Genomic DNA, 24,531 nt, shown 5'->3' with positions numbered 1-24,531 from the left:
CAGGATTAAATGTATACGGTTGAATTTATAAATTGCCCTGTTTAGTTAAAGGTCGATGTATGATCTCTGTTGTCACATGTGTTTTATGTGAGATTGGGGCTTGTGAATATAGAGTGTCGCTGTTTTAGGATGCGCACTACTTTAAGTGCACTCATTTATTCACGGTGAACTTGGGATGCGTTGATTTAAAGGGGAAGTACATACGAGCTCATGCACTTGTGTATAATATTATATAAGAGAGCTCATGCATTGTTGAGTGTATAATTGTTCATTTATTGCCACAATTGATTCTAAGTAAAAACTCTGTATATGAAGCATCTCATCTGACTGTTTATTGATAAACGTGCTCCCTTACAGGAGTGCTACACTTACACCAGTTTTCTTACACCAACGCATCACTTCAGAAGGCCTTTATTAACCCCTCAAAGCAGTTTGGGACACTTTTATGATGGATAGATGCACTTGTATGGACTTGCCATTCACTACCATTATAAAGCTTGGAAGAGCCGGGACATTTTTTTTATATATATAATAACACCAATTGTATTTGTCTGAAAGAAGAATGTCATATACTTCTAGGATGACTTCAGGGTGAGTAAATCATGGACTAATTTTTATTTTTGGGTGAACTATCCCTTTAAGTCACCTGTCGTTTCATGTAAGATCAAAGATATGAGACCAAAGCATCAAAAACTAGACTCCAATTGCTAGATGTATGGTGAAACAAATTGAATCACTTCAGAAAACTGGTTAAAACATGTGACCCATATAAATTAGGCTACTTTTATCTTTCATTTACTATGACTATTGGTGTTCCCCTTTATTGATCCCCATTCTCTTATTTTCCATTGTAGGGACAAACAGACATTTAATTTCCATTAAAATATCGTCTTTTGCATCATCAGAGTTTAAATCTGCATAAGGGTGAGTAAATGAGAAAATTATAATTTTTACATAAACCATTCATATTCTGAATATGTTAGGCCTATTGCCTCTGTAGAATATAAACAACAAGTAGCACATTAAGTTTTACATTTTTTATTTGCAGATACAAATACTGTCAGTCAACTTGAATAGTTTTCTTTACCAATAGATGTCTGCCACACCTGCTGACCTTGAGAAAATGCTTGCCTGTGTCTCCTTGTTTGATCCTTCTTGGTAAGTATGTCACACTGTAAAAAAAATCCTGTTGTTTTTACGGAAAAAAACTGGCAGCTGTGGTTACCAGAACAATACTGTAAAAAACACATCAAACCGTAAACATACTTACGGGGTTACATGTAAATTTAACATTTTAAACATGTATATTTAACATTGGATTTAAGTAATATGATATAATGTTAATTTACCGACCTATTGAAGTATTAATCTCTATTTTGTACCATAGTATTACACTGACAAACCAACAATCTCAGCAGTAATGAGAGTTACATGATTAATCAATGCTCATTACATGTAGGCTAGTTCTTCCACAACAAAGTTAAAATTAAAATATATATAAGGTGCACAGTGTCATTCACACAAACATTAAACACCATCATGGTAACACACATGAAATTTTAAAAATACAATAAACATTCATTTAACAACATTAAATGTAATATAAAACCCTAATGTACATAACTGATTATAAAAAAAACTAAGAAAACTATGACGAAACATAGTTATTTCAACAAAAATACATCAACTGTGAAGTGTCACGCATGGAATTGTGGGAATGTCAATTTACGTTTTTTCACTGTAAATTATACAATGTACAAAATTATACAATTAAATGTACCATTAGATCTATCACAGTTATTTACCGTATATAGTACGGAAACTTTCTGTTAACCAATTAACAGTTTTTTTACTGTAGCATTTTTACAGTCTTTAACTGTTAAAATCACGATAATTTTTTACAGTGATATTAGACATGTCTGCATTTTGTTTCTCTAAAACAAAGCTCACACTCCAGACTGACACATAACTTTCGTTTATCAGGATAAGATCCACATTTATGTGCCTCATGCTAGAATCTAGTGACTATAAATGTACTCTGTATGACCTCTGCAGTTAATTCCAAGTCTTCAGTGAATTATCCAGTATAGTTTTTAGTTAAAAATCTTTTAGATAATCAAAAATATACACTGCTAATCATTTTAATTGAAAATTTTCTCCTCTTATTTTTCAGATACTTCATTGGAATAAATCTGGAGTACCAAAGCTGCACTGAGAAAAGAGGTGTGTAACTGGGAAAACTGTGCAGAAAAAGACTTTAACCATCAGTCCAAAAGTATAAAATGCTGATATATATTTTATAAAATATTTGTTTTGATATAAAATAATTGGCTAGTGTTCACTGATGCCTGACTTAAGAGTATATTTGTATTTTATGAAGAGGTAATGTATGTATGTATGTATATATGTATGTAATTATGTATGCCTGTTTTAAGGCATATGGTAAAAGTCTATCTAATGTTGTATGAGAATAAATCAAAAAGTTTATCTAGTGTTGTGTTGTTCTCTTCTGTAATCCACATAACAGAAAATGCAGGGTATAATATGTATTTAAAATTGAGATGGGGTTGTGAGTAGTAACACAACTACTATGATAAGCGTATCATGATGGTAAAGGCTCTAAATGTAATGGTGCGTTCAAGCCATGTCGGAAAGATCGTGTTTACGAGTTGAACACACATGACCTTCATCACAATGTCCTTTATATGAGTGGAAAGCTTGGGATTTTCTTTAAGCCCTGATGTTTATGAATTGAGAGCGTGTCAGTGAGGAACATGGTGGAATATTACTTAAAGGTATTAGCTTTAATAAAAGCATGTTTTAAGGTCATATTTTGTTTGAGCCATTTGTTTGCAAGCAATTTTCAGTGTGTTTTTTATTTTAGAATGCAAATTTTAAATTGTCAGATTCTAGTAGTGTTACAATGTAAAGATCACATTTTAGAGTACTTTAATACACTTTATAGTAATACACAGTTTGTGTATGTGCAGCCGAACACCTGACAGAATTAAACTGTGCAGCCTATATTTTCTACAGCACAGTACTGTAATATTTTTTACAGTAATAAACTGTTGCTTCAGATTACAGCATTCCACAGGTAAATCTAGCTGCCTGTAGTTTACTGTTAATTAACGGGGACATCTATAAATAATTGAACTGTTGATGCCAGTTGGTGTACATGGTCAAGTAATAATAAAAAAATTAAAAAATTAAAATAATACCTTTTTAATTTTCTTGTAGATTCTCTGTGTGAAGCCTTAAGGTGAAACATGATGATGAAAAAGAGAAACACATTATGGATAAAGTGATCATTAATTTACAGATGTTTCTGACATTTTTGTTGTGAACTAAAATACTGTGCCCCACCCCATGTATACACAGAGTGACAGTCCATAACAAAAACAGACCTCTCACAAGAAAAAATGTCCTCATGTCCTGTTGTTTACGTTCCAGTCTATATTTTGAGTCTGCTTGCAGAGTGTGGTTTAAACAAAGTAAATATTATTTTTGATTCTAAATATATAAAATAACAAGGTTATTGTTGGAAACCAAATGGAAGTGAGAGCATAATGTTATTTTAACAATTGGATTCACTATAGTGATAATTCATTTACAGATGCTTCTGATATTTTTGTATTTGACTGAAATACTGTGCCCCCGTCATACACAGAGAGACAGTCCATCACAAAAACAGACCTCTCACAAGAAAGCTATTCAGTCAGATCCTGGTATCAGAAAATAAACATTTATCTTTAAGATTAGCGATCATTAAATTTTAATATGCCAATGCCACTATTTATTAATATACCAGAAAGAGTTTGTTTGAGTGTTTATATAAAATGTGGGTATAACTTAAAAATTTAAACTTGAGATTTTTAAAATAATAATCTAAAATGACGCTGTAAGATTTGCGGTCCCAATATGCCTAATTTCAATGACCCAGTGCTGAGGGAGAAAGTTATCTCATCTCACTTTATTGGCACTTTTGTCTGAATATATATAGTAAGAATATGAGGCGAGTTACACAGAGTTAACCAATGAGAGTACATACCTTCCATCATATAGGAATACATTGAATAACAAGTCCATATGGTCAGTTTCTGGCTACCACAAGCACATCTGCAGCCAAGAGGACCCTATACTGTGTTAGAATAGGGAGAATAGGAGACCATTCCCCATCCTAATCTAGAGGTCCACATAATGATGAACAGATGTTGCCAGTACCTTCTTAGAGAACAGAGAAATCCTTCTGTCATATTCTACCGTCCTAGAATTCTTTCAGATGCCATAAAAAATTATACACTAAGTTTGTTGAGGACTGTTTTAAGAGGTCATTGTTAATTGTAAGGGGTTTATGAAATTAAATGTTTCACTGTGGCCACTCCATGCACAGTGATGCATGCCACCTCAAATTCTCCTCATGCAACAGGCTTTACAACAACCTCTTGATGGACTCAGCACATTTTAAATAAAGCTAAGCATTTAAATGTTTAAAGGCATATTTGAGATGTGCAATGCCATTATTATGCCATGAATTTATTTAAACTAAATGTAGCCAATAGACTATTAAGCTGTGGACCATTACAGATGAAAAGGTTAACCTTTTTACGGTTAACCAATTTTTGTGTCTTGCACTGAACTTTTATCACTGTGGCCGCTGTATTGCACAATGGTCCAAACCATATCAAATACTTATGTTTATTCATGGGCCACTTAAGATTTTTAACATCCATCTTCATTAGTGTATGGCTGATAATGTTATAAAAAGCAATAGAGAACACACCTGAAGATAGTATTTACTTTTAATAAATGCATTACTAGAATAAACTTGCAGTGCTTTTTGCAGTGATTTCCTATGTGCATTCTATAGAGTAATGACTTATTCACTTTTAGAAAGTATATTGCCAACAAAATGCATACATTCAACACTTAACCAAGAATGGTTGAAAGTATAAGGAAAGTGAATTATAAAAAACAATGGATTATATATGTCTGTATGCTGAGAAAACTGAAACATGACAAGTAATGCAGTTTTTATAATGCCATCAACTGTTAGTGATTTGATATTCAGTGCTATTATGAACTATCAACCTGATCTCACGTGAAAACGTACAAATTCTACGAGGTGGCTAATTCGTACGAATTCATACGACCTCACTCGTACGAATTAGTACGATTTTTGCAAAATCGTACATATTTTACGAATTGCCCAATTCGTATGAATTCATACGAATGACCTACCCCTGACCCCGCCCCTAAACCTACCCATCACGTGGGTTTAGACAAATCGTACAAATTCGTACGAGTGAGGTCGTGAGATAGTGTTGCAAATATCCCAGGTGGATAGAAGATGGTGTTTTAACAGAATTATAAGATACTGAATCAGGTTTGCCTTGTTTTGATAGAGTTAGTGTATGTAGAAAAAGTTTTTTTCATTTTGAAATGCAGAGTTGCTATTTAATGTGTATTTAATGTAACAAAATGTGGTTTTGGACAAAAATGTACTATTTGACTATTTGTGTGATGCAGGTGTGTTGTGTTAAGAATTTAGAAAAAAAGTACTAAACACTTTGCAATTGTAAAAAAAAAAAAAAAAACTATGCAATGTAAGTAAAATAAACGATGGTATAGGATTGATAAAATATATATGTAATGTTTAATTGTTGCAGGCTTTGGTTTGAAATGTAAACATTTTGACATTTCCAAGAATTGTTAGTCATACACATGAACGTTTCACTTCAGCAGGTGTGAGGGGAAAAAGAGGAAGAAAGACAGACCCTGAATACATAGACGCTCTCGAATAGATCTAATTCTGACATTCTGAAATTCATTAGAGAGAACTTAGTCAAAGTAAACACTTGCCCACCACATTTGCATAAAAGCAAAGCAAAATTACTTGGAGATTAAAATATTTTTCAGCAAATGTTTCAAGCGGCATACATTTAGATGGACCACAAAATGTAATTCAAGAAAATCTTAAGTATTAGTTGTAATGTAGACATAAATCCATAATTGGATGTTGTTACAATTAAATACATTTATAAATTTTACAGCATTGCAATTTGTTTTGAATTGTTTAGCTCATCAAGCTTAAGATATTGCGTGTAGATAAGTTTATTATAGTTTGGCTATTATTAAAACGTTTCCTTGAGCGCTGAGAAGTTTGCAGCTGCTCCGTCTGCTTGGGTGATTCTCAATCCCCAGAGACAAAATATTCAAAAACATACAACAACCGAAACTGAGAGAAACACATCTACATTGCAATAGTTCCTTAAACTAAAGCTTTTCTAGGAATATGTCATTGCAGTTTGATGAATCAGTCTTAATTTCAGAACAACTGAAAAAAACTGAAATTCATTTTTAAAACACATCTTTTGGGGATGTGACACTCCTCAAAACCTTCCAATGATGTTAGAAAGCTTTACTTTATTAATCAGTTTGGTTTAGTTAGCTTTACTCTATGATAATCTTCTGAAATGTAGAGGGGTAAATGACATGATGTGCATATTTTTGTGTCCAAGTGCATTATTTCATTTTGAAATAATTTGATAAATGCATTGCATATATCACTTTATTCTATAAAACCCATTTAGTTTGAATTAATTCTTAGTACATTTAAATAATACATATTATTTTGTTTTGCTATCTTAACCCTCTGGGCTTCTTCATAATTGGGTCACACTTAGCTTCCTCCCGCCCGAAAACGGGCGAAGCCTTAAAATTGTACTTAACTTTGTCCTAGGATAACCATTCAAATATTGTTTTGTTCTATAATGTTTTCTGATTATTATATAGAATTTTTAGAATTTTTTATGATACTTTGCATTAATTATGTAATTTTTATGAGCTATTTTTTCCATTAGAATAAATATATATATTTTTATTTTATTTATTTTATTTTATTTTTCAATAAATGCAACATTTCACATCAAATTAGAGTGCAGGCCTAAAAAAAAATATATTTCAAGTGAGAAGAGCGCCACCTAGTGGCTTCAAAATTTATTAATTTGTGTCATGTCCTATAACCGCCCATAGGCGGCCTATAGCTTTTTTATTTATTTATTTGATTTATTCCCATTCGGAAAGAAAACAATTTATTACTAATCAACCACTGAATGGAACAACACAAATTATATATCATTTTAAAGCTTAGAATCTCAGCTTTTTAATGCATCTAATTAAATGTATTAATTCCTAACGAGTGCTGAGTAATCCCTCTAAAACCAAGTGTACCGCCAGCAGGCGCCACCTAGCTGCGAAAATATTTATTACCATATTTTTCAAAAATCTTGCCTTGATAAACACAAAGTTGATGTCATTTGAAAGCTTAGAGTCTGAACTTTACAGTGAATGTATCCACTTTGAAAAACTCTTAAGTATTGCTGAGTTATTTGCTGATACATAGAATTTCTCTTTTTTTCATAATCTATAAAATAATGTACTGCAATGTGTCAAAAACATCATACAGCTCATGAAACATTCTCAGATAATTGAAAATGGCACTTCATTTTTTACAGCATATTATTACAATTAAAATGAGCCCAAAATTAACAATCTATTGCTTTTATGACAAGATATTCTTCATGAAGAAAAAATTGCCCATGAGGGGGTGTGAAAGACTGTACAAAAAGGCTATCTCTTTTCAAAATGCTGTAATTTTTGATTCCTTTATCCAAAAATTATTATTTTTTTATCCAGATGCAGCTAACATGTAGGGGGACTTCACTAAAAAAGAATTTTCCTCCTACCTTATTTCCTTCCTGAGTTATTACATGAGAAATATGAAAGATATGCAAAATCATAATAAAAATTATATAAATATATTGTCTTTTATCCACCGTTTCTTGGCGGGACAATGTCCAAATGTAATGTAATTTATATTTTCAAAAAATTTAAAAAGAGTTCTTTCAAACGATACCTACCTTTTGACTCTCCTTGCTATAGTTTTGGAATTATTATGATTATATCATTTTTATATAGTTTGGGGCAAAATTTGCTGTTTCAGTCTTACCAGTTCATTTCTCTGTGTGTGTGTGTGTGTGTGTGTGTGTGTTTGTGTGTGTGGGTGTGTGTGTGGGGGGGGAGGGTGTCTTTTTTGCACTCTTGATGTTCTAGAGTGTCACCCCTTCATTGCTGTACACTTTTTTTCAGCACAGTGGCTGATCTGTAGCTTGTACCACCAAAAGTTTCTCTGAGTTTTCCTATTTTTTCGTATTTCCCATTCATTTCCTATGTCGCCCGTTTTCGGGCGGGAGGAAGCTAAGTGTGACTTTTTTTTTTACGACCCTTTAACATATCAGAATCATCTCCTTGATTTTTTTGTGTGTTCATATAGGTAATAAAAGAAAAGTCTCCAAGTTTCACCCCCATCCGATGAAGCAAAAAAATTAAACAATTCGAAACGTTCAAGTTTTCGCCCGTTTTCGGGCGAAGAAGCCCAGAGGGTTAAACCCCTAATGTGTCAAGTGCAACTGTCTGAACAAATAAACTGTTATAGGGAGTCCACTGAAAGCAAGTTGTAGAGCTCAGTGCAGTTTTATTAATATCCAAAAACAAGATCAAACATAAAACAAAGGCATGGCATGAAACTCAAAACAAAAACAGGAAAATAGACATGGCGCTTACCACCAGTGGTTACACGAAACAATACTTGACAAAGACACATGGCAAACACGAGGGCTTAAATGCACACATGGATCCTTGTGGAAGAGTGAAAAGATTTGTAGATCTCTCTCAAATACTGGTAAAAACTGCTGATTTCAAGTATGGGTATTTTGGTACACTTTCCATGTCAGGTGGTACAACTATATTTGGTTGTACCCTGACATAAAAAAGAGAGAGAAAAAAATAAACACGTTGAAATGTTTTTTAAAAACTGAAGCTTGTTTAAACACATTGCTCATGACTCAAACATTTGCATTGCATCAGTTTTTGAAAAGATTTTAAAAAAAAAGTAAAAAAAAAAAGTTTTTGTAACCATATTTGTCAATGACCCATATGTTTGCCCTCATGCTAAAGTCATACAAATTATTTTTTTGACAGATTAAATAATTAAATTAAATGATTGACATGATTTTCAAGAAGATACAATTTCAGTCTTTCTACTTCAAAATTTCTGTGTGTGACTTGCCCTTTATTGTAATTACATAATTAAATAAATTTAGCATTTCCCCATTTTTTCAGTGTATGTATCTATATAATGCTCACACATTTTATGTTCTGAAGGACCTATCCCTGTAACATCTACTGAAACAGCAAGATAATGTCACTTGCCAAATAAAATATTTGAAGGAAAATAATCTAGATAACCTGAAAGGATAGACAAAATAAGACTTTATTGATGAGTGTGTGAAGGCTGAGTGCATATTTGCCAATATCTTCAAAAATGTGTGATTAGGCAAATTATGTAGATTGAACATCAGAATAAGAAACGTTGGAGTCTTCGGAAAAAATCATCAGTGCTTCATCTGGAAAAGTCAATAAGATCAATAATAAAAAAACATTTTAGTTACATAATGCAATCCAAAGTGAAGCTGTTATGTATATAATTGTAACAGTATCTTATTTATCATATTTAAAAAGCTATGTAGTAATGTTTGGGTTACCTTGAAGAGACTAAGTACAGCGCTGTATGTCAGAGAAAAGAGGAATAGGAAGATGAATGAAGTGGCAGTGGACCAGAGACTTCTGAACTCATCCTCCTCCAGAACATCTTCATTACAGTTCAGAGCAAAGCCCTTCTCTGGCTCAGGTGGCTCCCCTGGAAAAGAAAACACATGTACATGGGGCATATGAACAGGATAAGCACATTGTCCAGTACGTATATGCAAACATAAATCACACATCCTGAATTTAAAGTACAATGTGTCTTACTAGGCTTCTAGTTAGTGTATAATTAAGAGCATGGCGGCCACATGTACTGCATACGTGTACTCACACACATTTATTTGCACAAACAGCTAAATGTACACAGAAGAGACAAACATATAACATTGTTCCGTCTCTTACTCATTTGTTTTCTGCATTTTACCATAAACTTTATAAAAATATGCTCAAGCATATTACTATTTTTTCCCCAAGTAACTTAATCTCAGACATTAACTAATACTGAAATAATACAAGTACACATAAAATATTGCTACATCCTTACAACAAAACATCTGTATGCCTTATTGATTGAAAAATGTCAATATTTACTGATGACTTTGGTGGTCACCATAAGTTGATTTACTATGTGCAGAATCACAAAAATATTCTATTTTTTCTAAATACTGATAAAACAGGACCAGAATGTAAAGCATGCAAAGTTTCTGATTATAAGAACCATAAGAGTTGGACTAAATCATGCAGAGTTGCAAACACAAAGATTTATTGCTTAAAATTGTAAAACAACATAAATGTCAAACCAAAATTAAATATTTTTGATTTGAAACATACAACATGAAACTGTTATATCAGAGGACATGAACACAGCGGTACAGTAAGCACAGGACAAAACATAAATGCGCAATTTTAACAAACACATTAAACTCATAAACACATAAACACGTAAACACAGGTCAGAATACATTTTTGCTCTTGAAAACTATTGTTTTTTTCGCACTGTGATATTATGATGACTATGTTTCTGTTCATATTAATTTTCATGCAATAACAAATTAAGCATAGTTTTGAGCATGAATTTGGCTTTGAAGTTTGACCCATGCAGTTAAGTAAAAAAAGCAGAACAATGACCAATGAACAAAAACATTAAAGACAGATAATCTGACAAGTGAGCAACAGGGAGCATAAGCACTGGAAAATGAACAAACGAACAGATAAAAGTTAATAATCTTGACAAACTGGACATTCTTTCTGTTTACTTTTGCTTGCTGTCACTTGTAATGGAGATTCTTTATCGCCCATGTTGGCGTGTTTGACTGCGCAGGCGATGGTGGTTTTGGGATCTTCATAATCTGTCTTTGACACTGTTAAGATGCTGAGAACAGACTTTTGATGAATAGGAGCGCTGGTTATGGCCTCTATGTAAGGCTGTTCACCCACTCTCCACATGATATAGACATCACCAAGTTTAGGGCTTGTGACCTCACACACCAGAGAGACACTGTCTTTGTAAAGATCAGGTCTGTGAATGGTAACAGTGGGTATCTGTCCATCTGAGTTAAAGGAAGTGATAAAGGTTCATTAAACAAACAGAAGAATCAAACAATAATGAATAACAATAGTGTATCAAGACAGTCAAAGCATTTTGACAGCGAAAGCATTTCAAACAGGTTTGCAGGCAGTAAACTTATTTCCAACCTTTCAACATCTACAAATGCACATAGAGCCACAAAGTCAGGTATTTGAAAGCTTTAAATTGACTTACCTCCTTTATTAAAATTGATCGTCTGCTTGATTTCTCTGTCACGGATGGTGCAGGTGACAATTTCACCCTTAAACCATTTATCGTAATCAACTTCAAATCTGTGGGATTTTTTATTGTTAGAAAAGATGACATTTCCAGGCTCCATTCTGACATTTACATTGTTCACTTCACATGACACTGAAGCTTCTTGCACTGTCTTTACATCTCCAGAAACAACAGCTTCCAAGACAACTTTATTATTGATAAAAAGTTCTCTCTCAGCTGGTGGCTTCAGAGTCAGTGTGAGTTTATCTACAAGGGAGTAAGAAAGAAAATAATGATTTCATGTGTTCCTTGGGATTTGTCTATATCTGTGAATTGGTATCAGTTTAAAATAATGTATATCTGTGTGAATTTGAAATAGAAGTTAGTTCATCACAACAGCAAGCAGGTTCATTGGCATTAAATAATTCAACCAATGATTTGACAAAACTAAAAGATTGTTCTAAAATGTCTCTTCAAACATGAGCCTCCTCAAAGAAAATCATCACAATCTTGACCCAACAGCAATACAATAGAGAGGGACACATGAATTAGCTCATATAAACATATTATGAATAAAGAAACATTCACAGTCCTCAAGAGAAAACATACCTGTATATTGGGCCTCTCTGACTTCCTTTCCCGTCTTGTGCCCGAACTCGCACATAACTTTGACGTCTGTGTTCATCCATTTGTCGGCACTCATTTGAAAAATGCTTGTGGCACTATACAAGGCATTCTTCTTCCTTGTGTCATAGGTGTCTATCGCATTTGTCTCATTATCATCCTGAAACCACTTAAACGAGTATGCTTTAGGCGAAAACTGCCGGGCTAAACACGAGAAGGTTGCTGTCCCATTCTGTAACTCCTTTATTGTAGGTACTGTTAAGACGACAGTTGCAGGCTGTGGAGCTGGCAACATACAGGAGAAAGCAGAGAGGACATGAAAAGCAAGAAAATAGTGCAACATGCTTTATTAGGCAAAGCACATAGATGCTCTTGAGTTTGAACATCAATGTTAAATGTTGTAGCCTATATTTATATTTAACTTATTCTTTTTTTCTTTTTCCTTTATCTTTTGTTTATAAAACAAGAAGAAATCTCATATGCCATTGTATTCCCTGGCATGAGGTCAGAGAAAAATATTTCTAAAGGACTAAGCATATTATGTACTTTTCTGTTCTGTTTTTTAGATCTATAGCCTTGCTGTTCTCAGCTAGTGTAAAACATTTACTGTCATTAGACTTTGATAAAGGACAACTGCTTGACATGCACACAAATATAAAAGCAGGTTCATTGGTATTAAAAAAGTTCAATCAATGATCAATAAAACTATAAGTGTGTGCTAAAATGTCTATTCAAACATGAGCCTCCACGAAGAAACAATAACCCCACTGCAATATACAAAACACTGAACCCAACAGCAATAACAAAGAGACATGAAGCAGCTAAAATGTAACATGTAAAATGTTAGACATTTCAGAGATGTGACTTGCCTGGTGAAAAAGCTGTTAAATTGCCTTTCGAATTTGAAGCTTCACATGTGTAAGGGTTTTCAGGATCCAAGTCGCTTTTCTTCACACGCATATGGCTGATTTTGGTGTAGTCTCCGTCACTCCCGAACGCTGGATACTGCACGAAAGTATTCAGGTCTTTCTTAGTGGTATCCTTCCACTTGAAAGTGAGTGAGTCCGCAGGTGAGAAACCTCTGGCCAAGCAGCCGACGGTGAGGAACCCATCAGAACCAGCAGAACACTGAGACAGGGTGAAGATTGACTTCGGCGGAGATGGTTGAGCTGTAGAGACATTACATCTTTCTCAGACAATAAACTACAACATAACGTAACATATAGGATTATGCAACACTATTAGGCCATGTCAAAAGAACGAATGAACCAATGAATGAATGAATGAATGAATAAAAAAAAAAAATAATAATAAAATTAAAAAAAAAAAAAAAAAAAAATTGATTGAGATTACACCGATATCTTCGCTTTACATCAGAGTCCTGTGGCCATGTTGATAAACTGCGTAGATTACCTTGCAAGTAAGTCATCTTTTCTTCTTCTTCTTTAAGACTGGCTTTTTTATTTTATTTATTTTTTTACTTTAACAAGTAAATTGGTCGAATTTGAACAAGAAAAATAAGACTGATTAGGCTACCCCTTGGTTAACTGTTGTTCAGTCTTAGTCGGTCGCGTAAAACAGAAAATGTTGGAATTTCGGAAAATTAGCAGATTTTTTTTTTCTTTTATTTTTTTCTTACACTCTTAAAAATGAAAGTTCCAAAGGGAGTTTTCACAGCGATAGATTTGAATAACTATTTTGGGTTCCTCAAAGAACTTTAGTGAACAGTTCTTAAAAGAAACGTTTTTTTCTTTGCGTGAAGAACATTTTAATAGCCAATCTAAAGAACCTTTTGTGCAATGGAAAGGATCCATGGACGTTAAAGGTTATTCATGGAACCATCAATGTAATTTAAGTAGCCTACCTTTATTTTTAACAGTGTGGATGCTGTATGTCATATAGCATAGGCCTGTACAGTCATATTTATTATCAGAGATAGGCCCATAGGCTAATAAATAAAGGATTATCTAAATGAATAATAATTTATGAGGCTACTGGATAATGACTGCATAATGACTTTTCATTTTGTTTCAAATTAAACAGTTCTTGTAACTTATGAAGTGTAAATTAAAAAAACAAATGTAATAAAAATTCCAACCATTTGAGAATTTTAAATAAAAGCATTGTATTGCAGTTTGTAACTTTGACCTATGAAATCATTATGAAAAAAAAAAAAAAAAAAAAACGAAAAATGTATCATTAAAAATAAATAAAAAATAGCCCCCAAAATACTTCAAACAAACACCCCTCGCACTTCAAAAAAGTTCCGGCTTTTTTTTTTTTTTATTGTGCTAGAAATAATTTCTTGAATAGCGGTTGTTAAATCTCCAATTGTCCTCTTCATGCATTGACAGATAAAGGCAGTAAGCTACGCCAATTTATTATTATTATTATATTTATATTATTTAATAATATCGGGATGCAATCAACAACTTACAGTATAACACATTATATTAGTGGCTATCAGTGCATAAAGTTAAAACGAGACGTTACAGTTTAGTTAGGATTTTTAGTCTTATATTTATGCTCCGGCTGTTTTCAGCGGCTTTGGCAACAAATGCGAGAATAATGTAAAACGAAAAGAGTCGTTTAAGAATAACTACTGTTGTATTTTTGTTCGTTTTTAACATGAACAATATTATAAAATGATGTAGTATTTTAAATATAATGAAATGGACAACAGATAAAGTAAGACAGTTTGCACTAGAAAACTCTGTTAAAGATATAATACAAATAAAACACACGTGAAATTTTGTCTTTTTTACGATACAAATGTCCTTGCAATTAATCATAAAATCTTACTGTTTGTTACAGTGACTTATTTGGTGCCGCTTCCCCAGTAGTAGAAAGCCCAGTTACACAATATCTTTGTAATATCTTAATGTTACAGTGCAGTATAAAAATACAACGCTCAGAGTCTGCTGAACGACCTGCAGCCAATTCCTTGTTTTATTTGAATGCACAAATACAATTATTTCGCATTTAATTATTCATAATCTTTAGACTAATGACTAACTTTAGACTAATGTCCTGACTTTAATTGTCTAATCGCATAACAAGAAAATCTCGACATTGAATTGTTGTTTTAATGTAAAAAAAAAAAAATTTCGACAAAATAACTGCGCACACATTTATCGTAGACTACTTAAATTAGATTTTGATTTGGTAGGTGGATATTTTTCTTACCTGACGAGACAGTGCCCATTGTTCCTTTCCCCCAGTAGTCAAAAGCATTGTCACACTGGCATTTTACCAGGGGATATTGTACAAAAATAGCAGCTATATCATATGTTTACCTCTTAACAGTAGCTTTTATTTATTATTAGCCTATATAATCCACAGACTTAACTATTTAGACTTTTATTTAGCCTTAGCCAAAACGAAGAAACTAGAACGGACATTTACATTTAGCCAAATGTTTAAAACGTGTCAAGATTATTGAGAGGATTCTTTCTTACCAGATGTCACTGTGACAGACGTGCCTTTCCCCCAGTAGTCAAAGGCAACATCACAGTGATACTTTTAATTTCTTCAGTGCACAAAAACACAAACGATATTTTCCATATTAGCCAACCTTAAAACCTGATTTCTTTCGTAATTTATTGTCAAATTATCCATGATATTTTTTTTTCTGACTAAAAAGTGTTGTTAATAAGTGAATAATCGGCTCTAGAAATAGGTTTCATAGCTATGCATAACGATTCATATTTTGCTGTTTGGTTCGTAAGCTATTTTATTAATTTGACTTCTTACCTGATGTTACAGTCACCGCTGTTCCCTTTCCCCAGTAGTCAAAGGCACCGTCACAGCGGGAAGGTTCACGATAAGAGCCATACCATAACTACAATAATACATTTTCATAGGCAATATTTTGTCTAGGCCGACGTTCTCAAAACGATTTAGTTTGATACGTTATTTGCACTTTCATTAATCGGAGTTTTAGCTACGCGTTATTTAGTTACCGTTACCGACGCATCTTTCCACTGTTAACCAAGGTAAACATTGTAAATACGTCTGCATGTTAGTTTTGTGACAAGAAAGACTACCTGATCTTCCAAAATAAGTTAAAACAAACAAACAAACAAAAAAGTAAACAACAGAAAATAAACGGCAATAACTTACCTGAGGAAACGGTGACTTTGGTCCCTTTCCCCCAGTAGTCGAAGTAATCGACACAGTGACTGATGCGTTTGAGTTACTGACCAAAAAACCCACACGAAGCAGCGATGTTCGTGATCAAAAGAACTTTGGTCAGAATAAATGGATCCAGTGAAAACTTATCTCGCCTCTCTGTTGTTCACAGCTGATATAGGTCAGAAATATTTGCAGCACTTATGTTGCATTAGCCTTTATATTCAAAACATGATGACCCTGAAATTAGAAAGCATTTTTTATAGGCTAATAATCTGAACCAAACTCTTCCTGCTTCTGCCCTCAGTACAGATGTGTGCTTGTATTTACTAATAGGCCTAATTAAATAGAATAAAACATATTTTGAACGAAAAATCATAGGCTAATACAGTTGTGGTCAGAATTAATGGCACCCCTGGTAAATATGATCAAAAATGGCTGTAAAAAATAAATCTGCATTGTTTATCCTTTTGATCTTTCATTCCAAAAAAAAAAAAATCACAAAAATCGAACCTTTCTTTGAAGTAAAATAATTGAAAGTGGGGGGTTAATCACATTATAAAATAAATGCTTTTCCCCAAAAGACGCTGGCCATAATTATTGGCTCCCTGTTATTAAATACTTTTTGCAACCTCCTTTTCCCAAGATAACAGCTCTGAGTTTTCTTCTATAATGCCTGATGAGTTTGGAGAATAACTGACAAGAGATCAGAGACCATTCCTCTATACAGAATCTCTCCAGATCCTTCAGATTCACAAGTTCCTGTTGGTGCTTCTTCTGTTCAGTTCACCCCACTCATTTTCTATAGGGTTCAGTTTAGGGGACGGTCATGGTAGAAGCTTCATTTTGTGCTCGGTTACCCATTTTTGTGTTGATTTTGATGTTTGTTTTGGACCGTTGTCCTGATGACAAGATCCAAGAAGATCCAACCACGGCCCATTATAAGATTTCTATATAGCAGAGGCTGTCAGGTTTATATTTTTTATCTGTTGTGATGGATGATTAAGGGAATTTCCTCATATTTAAACTCCTGTGAAACAATAAGTCATAGCTAGACAAATTCATGTTCCTAGTCACCCTGGTGTGCTAAAAAAAAAGGTAAATATGAATGGGAATATATACAATTCTAGGGGTGAATTGTGGCCAACGTGTTTTGGAGAAAAATATTTATTTCATAATGTGATTTCCTCCCCACTTTCAATTATTTTACTTCAATGAAAGGTTAGATTTGTGCAATTTTTTTGAATGAAAGATCAAAAAGGATAAAAAATGCAGATTTATTTTTTACAGACATTTTTGATCATATTTACCAGGGGTGCCATTAATTCTGACCACCACTGTATATATTGTATTGTTCCCTCATAGTTCCATACATTATACTTATTGTGTGGAGATGTGGGGTCATACAAATAAAACTAATATAAATCCAAAAGAGAGCAATAATGATTGAAAAACGGGCTGATTATTATGAACCAACAAATGTTATTTATTAAATTACATGTATTAAAATTAGTTGATTTAGTTGAGTTTTACACTGCACAGATAATGTATGAAGTATAATAATTTACTTCCAAATTGTATTCAGAGACTGTTCAAAATAAAAGAAAGTCAGTATAAACTAAGAGGAATTAATGTTTAAAAAAACAAGGGCAAGAACTAATGCAAAAAATAGATGCTTATAGAGGGATAGAAATTGTGTGGCCTATATTTCACTCTGTAAATTCAAGAACATTTTTAAAAACAAGGTGATAAATAATTATATAACTCAACATCATCTTAAGAACATTACCAAAATAAGACCCTTTCTCTCTCTCTCTCTCTCTCTCTCTCTCTCTCTCTCTCTGAGCAATACAGAAAACGTACTCGGTTACTAACGTAACCTCGGTTCTCTCTAGAAGAGGGAACGAGTACTGCGTTTTATCAAAACGCTACGGGAAAAGTCTCTTTTCACGAAACACTGAAGCAAAAAATTATCCTTTAATTTTCATATATGTAAAACGCGTTGCGGCAGCAGCAGTCAGCTATGGCGAGACGGCTTGCTCGCTCATTGGCTGCTCTGCGGCAACTGCTTAAGCCTATCGAGCGAGGCCTGAGATGACGTCAGGCCAATGAGGGCGCTTTGCGCCCTCCTCGCCACTTCCCGCCGAAACGGGCGTGGCTTACCTCTATAAAAGGTGCTCGAGAAGGCTGATTCACTTGATTTTGATCGCCGAAGCGAACCAGAGTGAACCGTACGCACGGCAGAGAACGCAGTACTCGTTCCCTCTTCTAGAGAGAACCGAGGTTACGTTAGTAACCGAGTACGTTCTCTTACGAGAGTTCTCTCGTACTGCGTTTTATCAAAACGCTACGGGAACCCCTTGCAAAACGCCGTGCGTGCTGGGATAAAAACACTGATCACCGGAAGCTATTTCAGGCACACAGTGCATAATCACCAGATTGACTCACACAGAGTCAGGGAATAAGGGTGGGAGCCTTAATTCCCTATACTGTAGCGTCCTAGAATAGACATGTCCACAGACGCAAGTATAACATCACATAGACAGGGTAGGGAACCTGAACTAATGTGGGAAATGTGGGTCTTACACAGTTCTGCCCAAGATAGTCGGTAGCGCATTGCGCATGGGTTTCAGCGGTCTGACTAGACGGCTGAACAGATTACACAGACAAAAGCTTAGCCTGTAAGGCGGGAACCTCTAGGTTATAAAACCTGATAAATGTAGACGGAGAGGCCCAGCCTGCCGCCGTACATATATCCTGTAGGGAAATCCCGCTGGACCAAGCCCACGAAGAAGCAACGCTTCTCGTAGAGTGCGCTCTAACTCCCAACGGGCATGGAATGCCCTTGGCAGTATAAGCCAGCGCTATGGCGTCAACTATCCATCTGGATAGACTTTGTTTCGAAACAGCCATTCCTTTGGAACGTCCGCTGAACGAGACAAAGAGCTGCTCTGTCTGTCTGAAGACAGCAGAGCGGGACATATAAGCTCTTAAAGCCCTAACAGGGCAAAGAAAACTCGAGTCCCCTTCCTCACTCGATGCCGGCAGGGCAGCCAGGGAAATAACCTGAGCCCGAAAAGGCGTGTTGAGGGATTTCGGCACATAGCCGTGCTTAGGTTTGAGTATGACTTTAGAGTCATTAGGACCAAACTCCAAGCACGCCGGGCTCACAGAGAGCGCGTGCAGATCGCCTATGCGCTTCACTGAAGCGAGAGCCATCAAAAACACTGTTTTGAAAGACAAATGTTTGAGGCTAATAGACTGGATAGGCTCGAAAGGGGCACCTTTCATGGCCGCCAGGACCGTAGAAAGGTCCCACATAGGGACTGAAGGAGGTCTGGGTGGATTCAGTCTCCTAGCTCGCCTGAGGAAGCGGATGACTAAATCATTCCTTCCCAGTGACTGACCCAGCGTTGAACCGGAGAACGCTGAAATAGCCGCCACATACACTTTGAGCGTCGAAGGGGATCTGCCCTTATCCAACAGCTCTTGTAGGAAGGAGAGAACCTCCGTTACCTCACATTCGAGGGGTGAAAGGCTCCGAGCTGTACACCAGCCGGAGAAAACCGACCACTTTGAAGCATAGAGTCGCCTGGTCGACGGCGCTCTAGCCTCCGTGATGGTATTCATGACTCCCTCTGCGAGACCAACGGGTATCCGTTGAGCGCCCACACATGAAGGGACCATAGTTCCAGGTGTGGGTGCCAGATCGAGCCCCTGGCCTGCGAGAGGAGATCTCTCCTCAACGGCACTGGCCATGGAGCGATGTCTGCTAACTGCATCAGAACTGGGAACCATGCCTGGTTCTTCCAGAACGGTGCTACAAGCAGCACTGGGCATTTCGTTTTCCTGACCCGTTCCAACACCTGAGGCAGGAGGGAGATGGGGGGAAAAGCGTATAGCAGGCAGCGCGGCCACTTTTGGGACAGCGCGCTGTCGGTCTTTGAAAAGAATGCGGGGCAGTGAGCGTTTTCGCGGGACGCGAATAGGTCCACCTCCGCTTTGCCGAATCTCTCCCACAACAGCCGGACTGTTTGTGGGTGTAGAGACCATTCGCCCGTAGGAACGTTGTTCCTGGACAGTCTGTCCGGGCCCACATTCAGCAGCCCGGGCACATGTACTGCTCTCAGCGAGCGCAGGTTGTGCTGAGCCCATAGCAGGAGGCGTTTCGCCAGCCTGTACAGGGGTATGGAATTCAGACCGCCCTGGCGATTTATGTAGGACACCACTGCCATGTTGTCCGAACGGACTATGACGTGTTGGTCCTTGATGTGGGGACAAAAACGCGTCAGCGCGTTGTGCACTGCCAGCATTTCTAGGCAGTTTATGTGTTGGAGCTTTTCCCATTCCGACCATAGGCCGAAGGACGGTCTGCCCTCGAGCAGCGCTCCCCATCCCGAGGTGGATGCGTCCATAGACACCATCCTCACCCTCGAGGAAGTCCCCAGGCTTACACCTGATTGGTACCAGTCGTTCGCCATCCAAGGCACCAGGGCTGTGACACAGTCCTGATCGACCTTGAGGCGTAAATGACCGGACACCCACGCTCTGCGCGGAACCCGCGCTTTCAACCAGAACTGCAGCGGGCGCATGCGGAGCAAGCCCAGCCGGAGAACTGACGATGCTGAGGCCATGAGACCCAGCATCCTTTGAAATTTTCTGAGCGGGGTGAAAGCGCCGCGGCGGAAAGACATCGCCGCGCGCTGAATGTTCAGCACGCGCTGTGGCGACAGCCGCGCTGTCATAGACTGTGAGTCCAGAACTATACCCAGAAACGGAATCGTTTGGCTGGGGTTCAGTGAACTCTTCGCCCAAATGACCGTGATACCAAGATTCTCGAGGTGATCGAGTAAAATGGCTCTGTGCTCTATGAGCTGAGATCGTGATTGGGCTAGGATCAACCAGTCGTCCAAATAGTTCAGCACTCGCATGCCTCTGAGTCTGAGAGGAGCGAGCGCTGCGTCCATGCATTTCGTAAATGTACGAGGTGCCAGGGACAAGCCGAAAGGCAGGACTGTATACTGGTATGTCTGACCCTCGAAGGCGAATCTCAAGAATCGCCTGTGATGTGACGCTATCTGTATTTGAAAATACGCGTCCTTCAGATCTATCGACATGAACCAGTCTTCTCGGCGAACATGCGCGAGAATTTTGCTGGTTGTGAGCATTTTGAAACGGCGTTTCACTAATACTCTGTTCAGTCGTCTGAGATCCAGAATGGGTCTGATACCGCCGTCCTTTTTGGGGACTAGAAAGTATCTGCTGTATATCCCCTGTTCGCTTTGAACTCGGGGAACAAGCTCTATCGCCCCTTTGCTTATCAGTTTTGATATTTCGGCGCGAAGTAGGTGTGCTACATTCAGCGGAACCGAAGTTTCGACGCGCGCTGTGAAGCGGCGTCAACATGTATTCTTCGGCGTTTGCTGGCAGGCAAGCGTGTAACAGACTCACTTGCTGCAATAATATTTCCAGTCGCCGAACAGGGAACTGAGAAATGTGAGAGAAAAGAGTTCAGACCGACCAACGGTGGGACTAAGAACACTCTTTTCTCCTTCGCCGGTGAATGACGCGTGCAGAGGCAGGGTAGCTTTTCTTGTAACGTAAAGAAAAACTAATCCCGCCGTCCGCTTCCAGGAAGGGCAGCCTCGGAAAGGATGCCTGGCGAGTCCTCAGAGTCACCGTAGGCAATTGGCTCGGAGCGAGCGCGAGCGCTGCATGAGAAGGCGTCTTGAAAAAGACGCAGCTCTTTTAGGGGTGAGTGTTGCAGCGAACACACACACACACACACACACACAGAAAACAGAGCAATATAGCAATAAAGGATATAGGCGTCGGAAAGCGCAGCAGGTACGGCTGTAGAAGGCGGCGTTGGCCAGCGGCTTCGAGGGCTCGTCCCGCTGAAGTGCTTGCTTCGAACGACGCTTGCTTCCGTGATCCGTGCTTTAGTAGGCTACACAATGAGTCTATACAGTTAGCATGATGTTAGCTCTTAACTGCTGGATCATGCTAGTTTTTCAAACTTTTGGGTCTGGGGTGATTTGTGCCAAAGGGCCTGGGTTAAGTTGTGCCAGATCCAGACCACCTAGACCTACATACTCACAGGGGATAATCTTGAGAAGTGAGGAGATGGGCATGCCTCATCATTGTTTGACTTAGGCCTGCCTGCTATTTGTTTAATTTAGCTAACACTGATTTCAGTTTTGAGTTTGCACTATGTTATTAAAGAGAAGTTTTATTCCGTTTTTAAGTGGCCTATGTCACAATAGGATGTTTAGAAATTAGCCTAGTCACTTTATTCTTATATGTTACATAGTTGACAGACAGCGCTATGTCAACAGGCATCTATTGCCAAAGCCTTTTTGCCTGAAATGATTCACAAATATCATATATTGTGTTGCTATGGTGCTCTAAATGGTTGCTAGGGCATAGCTTGATAGCTTCACAATGATCCTGAGAGACTGATTGGTCATCTGAGTAAAATGAGCCCGCCCCCTTGTCTCTATGACACTGTGATCCAGAATTATGTTCAATACAAAATCCCTATGCAATTGACCATAGTAGGAAAAACGCATGCTATCCAGCGTGACAATATCTAAATAAACCTTAAATGAGTAATTTTGTATTGAATGTATCTTGCTTTCATATAGCATTACGGTTCATAACATTAAAATGTTCTGTTTTACTTCAGAAATCACTGGCACAATTTACCCCAATGTATTCCCCCAAAGGCACAACATCCCCCGCACCAGGGGCAAGTTGTGCCATGAGACCACTTTTTTCCCAAAAGCTATATTTCTGAAACAATTTATTTCAGATCCTAAGTTATTTTTCTCAGGGATGCAACACATCCTGAAATATATGTGCATCCTTAAGTTGAAGGCATTACTGCCATGGCCTCACTTTAAAGTCACTTTGAGTAAAAACTGGCACAACTCACCCCACTTTCCCCTACGTGTCACACTGTGGTTTTCTCAGGAACAGACTTAAGACTCCGATTAAAGATGCAAACTCAGACTTCAATAGTAACTCTCTGGAACAAGCTGACAAGAAGGGAAAACACACATTAAAGGTTGTATCAGTGATTTCAGGCCCATTTTTTTTTTATCACATTCATAATCTTTCCTAACGATCCGCTAGCTGCCCGCCCCATAAGCATGCCGTCAAAAAAACGCGTCTCTGTAGGCAGCCTAGGCTCTGAGATCTGCACACAAAAACAATTGGTTTCACCAACCACTCAAAACCAAAACAAATAGTGTTCCAACTTCCAACCAATCACAGACAGGGGGAGGGTGTTGTGAGGTTTTGAGCCAGTTTCTTCTTCAGCCGTGCACGAGCACAAAACCTCACAACACCCTCCGATAGATAGATAGATAGATAGATAGATAGATAGATAGATAGATAGATAGATAGATAGATAGATAGATAGATAGATAGATAGATAGATAGATGGATAGATGGATGGATGGATGGATGGATGGATGGATGGATAGATAGATAGATAGCGCATTACCGCCACCTACTGTGAACTTGATCCAGATACTCTAACAACTACCCACTCCCCATCCTTCTTGAAGTCACGTGACTCAACCAAAACGTTTCAGTTTCACATTATTCTGGCGAGATCTAAAAAATCTTCGCAACAACGATCAAGCGAGTGATTATGTACATTCTATGAGTGAATATTATGAAAATAAAATATATATTTCTCGCTAGAAATGTAATCAAAACTTATTTTTATACAGAAACTAACTCAAAATATGGCGATAGCAGCGTCCATATATATAGCAACCAAAACGTTTCAGTTCTCTTACGAGAGGTTCTCTCGTATTGCGTAAGTAGCTTACGCTGCGGGAAAGTCTCCTTTCTCGAGATACTGAAGCCAAAAAATTATCCTTAATTTTTAAAAATCTTGTCAACGCAGTGCGGCAGCCTGCAGACCTAGGGCAGGCGACTCGCGTGCCCATTGGCTGCTCTGCGGCAACTGCAGCAGCCTATCGCTGAGCCCTAAGCGTGACGTCACGTCCAATGAGCGCGCTTGGCGCGCTTAGTGCGTCACAGCCCGTCATTAGGGGTGTGGCTTAGCGTATATAAGCAGGGCTCAGAGGCTGCTTCACTGATTTCTGTCTCTTCAGCGAAGCTCTTCGCATCGCATCTCTGAGGAAGCCGCCATCGAAGCAAGCGACCAGCACGCCGTGGATATCAGCCTGAGGACGCCGGCCATTTTCGCCGCCTTCAGCCTTCCCTGCCTGCTGTGCTATCCGGCATATATCCTTTCTATCCGCTCTGTGTTTGTGTGTTTGTGTGCTCGCCCCGCGACACACTTGCATCTAAAAGAGCGCGAGGCGTTGTTTCAAATGCCTCGCTCATCCTGTGGCTCGTGCAGA

General features: G+C 37.5%; 2 protein-coding genes and 1 gene segment (V, D, J or C); all 3 read right to left on the bottom strand.

Annotated features, from left to right (window-relative positions):
• LOC308697667 (immunoglobulin heavy constant mu-like) overlaps positions 1–24,531 on the bottom strand; it is a 439,123-nt gene that overhangs the window by 69,634 nt on the left and 344,958 nt on the right.
• The window catches only part of ighd (immunoglobulin heavy constant delta), a 509,609-nt gene that overhangs the window by 146,907 nt on the left and 338,171 nt on the right, over positions 1–24,531 (bottom strand). The gene's annotated exons all lie outside the window — the stretch shown is intronic.
• The window catches only part of LOC308697650 (immunoglobulin gamma-1 heavy chain-like), a 460,983-nt gene continuing 444,947 nt past the window's right edge, over positions 8,496–24,531 (bottom strand). Inside the window, exons 4-10 of the mRNA XM_081377034.1 lie at positions 16,139–16,197; positions 12,886–13,185; positions 12,002–12,301; positions 11,369–11,659; positions 10,863–11,156; positions 9,606–9,760; positions 8,496–9,467 (exon numbers count right to left, since the gene is read on the bottom strand). Coding sequence (XP_081233160.1) covers positions 9,456–9,467; positions 9,606–9,760; positions 10,863–11,156; positions 11,369–11,659; positions 12,002–12,301; positions 12,886–13,185; positions 16,139–16,197 — 1,411 coding nt within the window. The 3' untranslated portion in view covers positions 8,496–9,455. The remainder of the gene's footprint in view (positions 9,468–9,605; positions 9,761–10,862; positions 11,157–11,368; positions 11,660–12,001; positions 12,302–12,885; positions 13,186–16,138; positions 16,198–24,531) is intronic.

Source organism: Scardinius erythrophthalmus (genome assembly GCF_964197995.2).
Source record: "Scardinius erythrophthalmus genome assembly, chromosome: 1".
In the NCBI taxonomy this organism is placed as follows: Eukaryota; Metazoa; Chordata; class Actinopteri; order Cypriniformes; family Leuciscidae; genus Scardinius; species Scardinius erythrophthalmus.
This window is presented reverse-complemented; position numbering and strand designations above follow the sequence as displayed.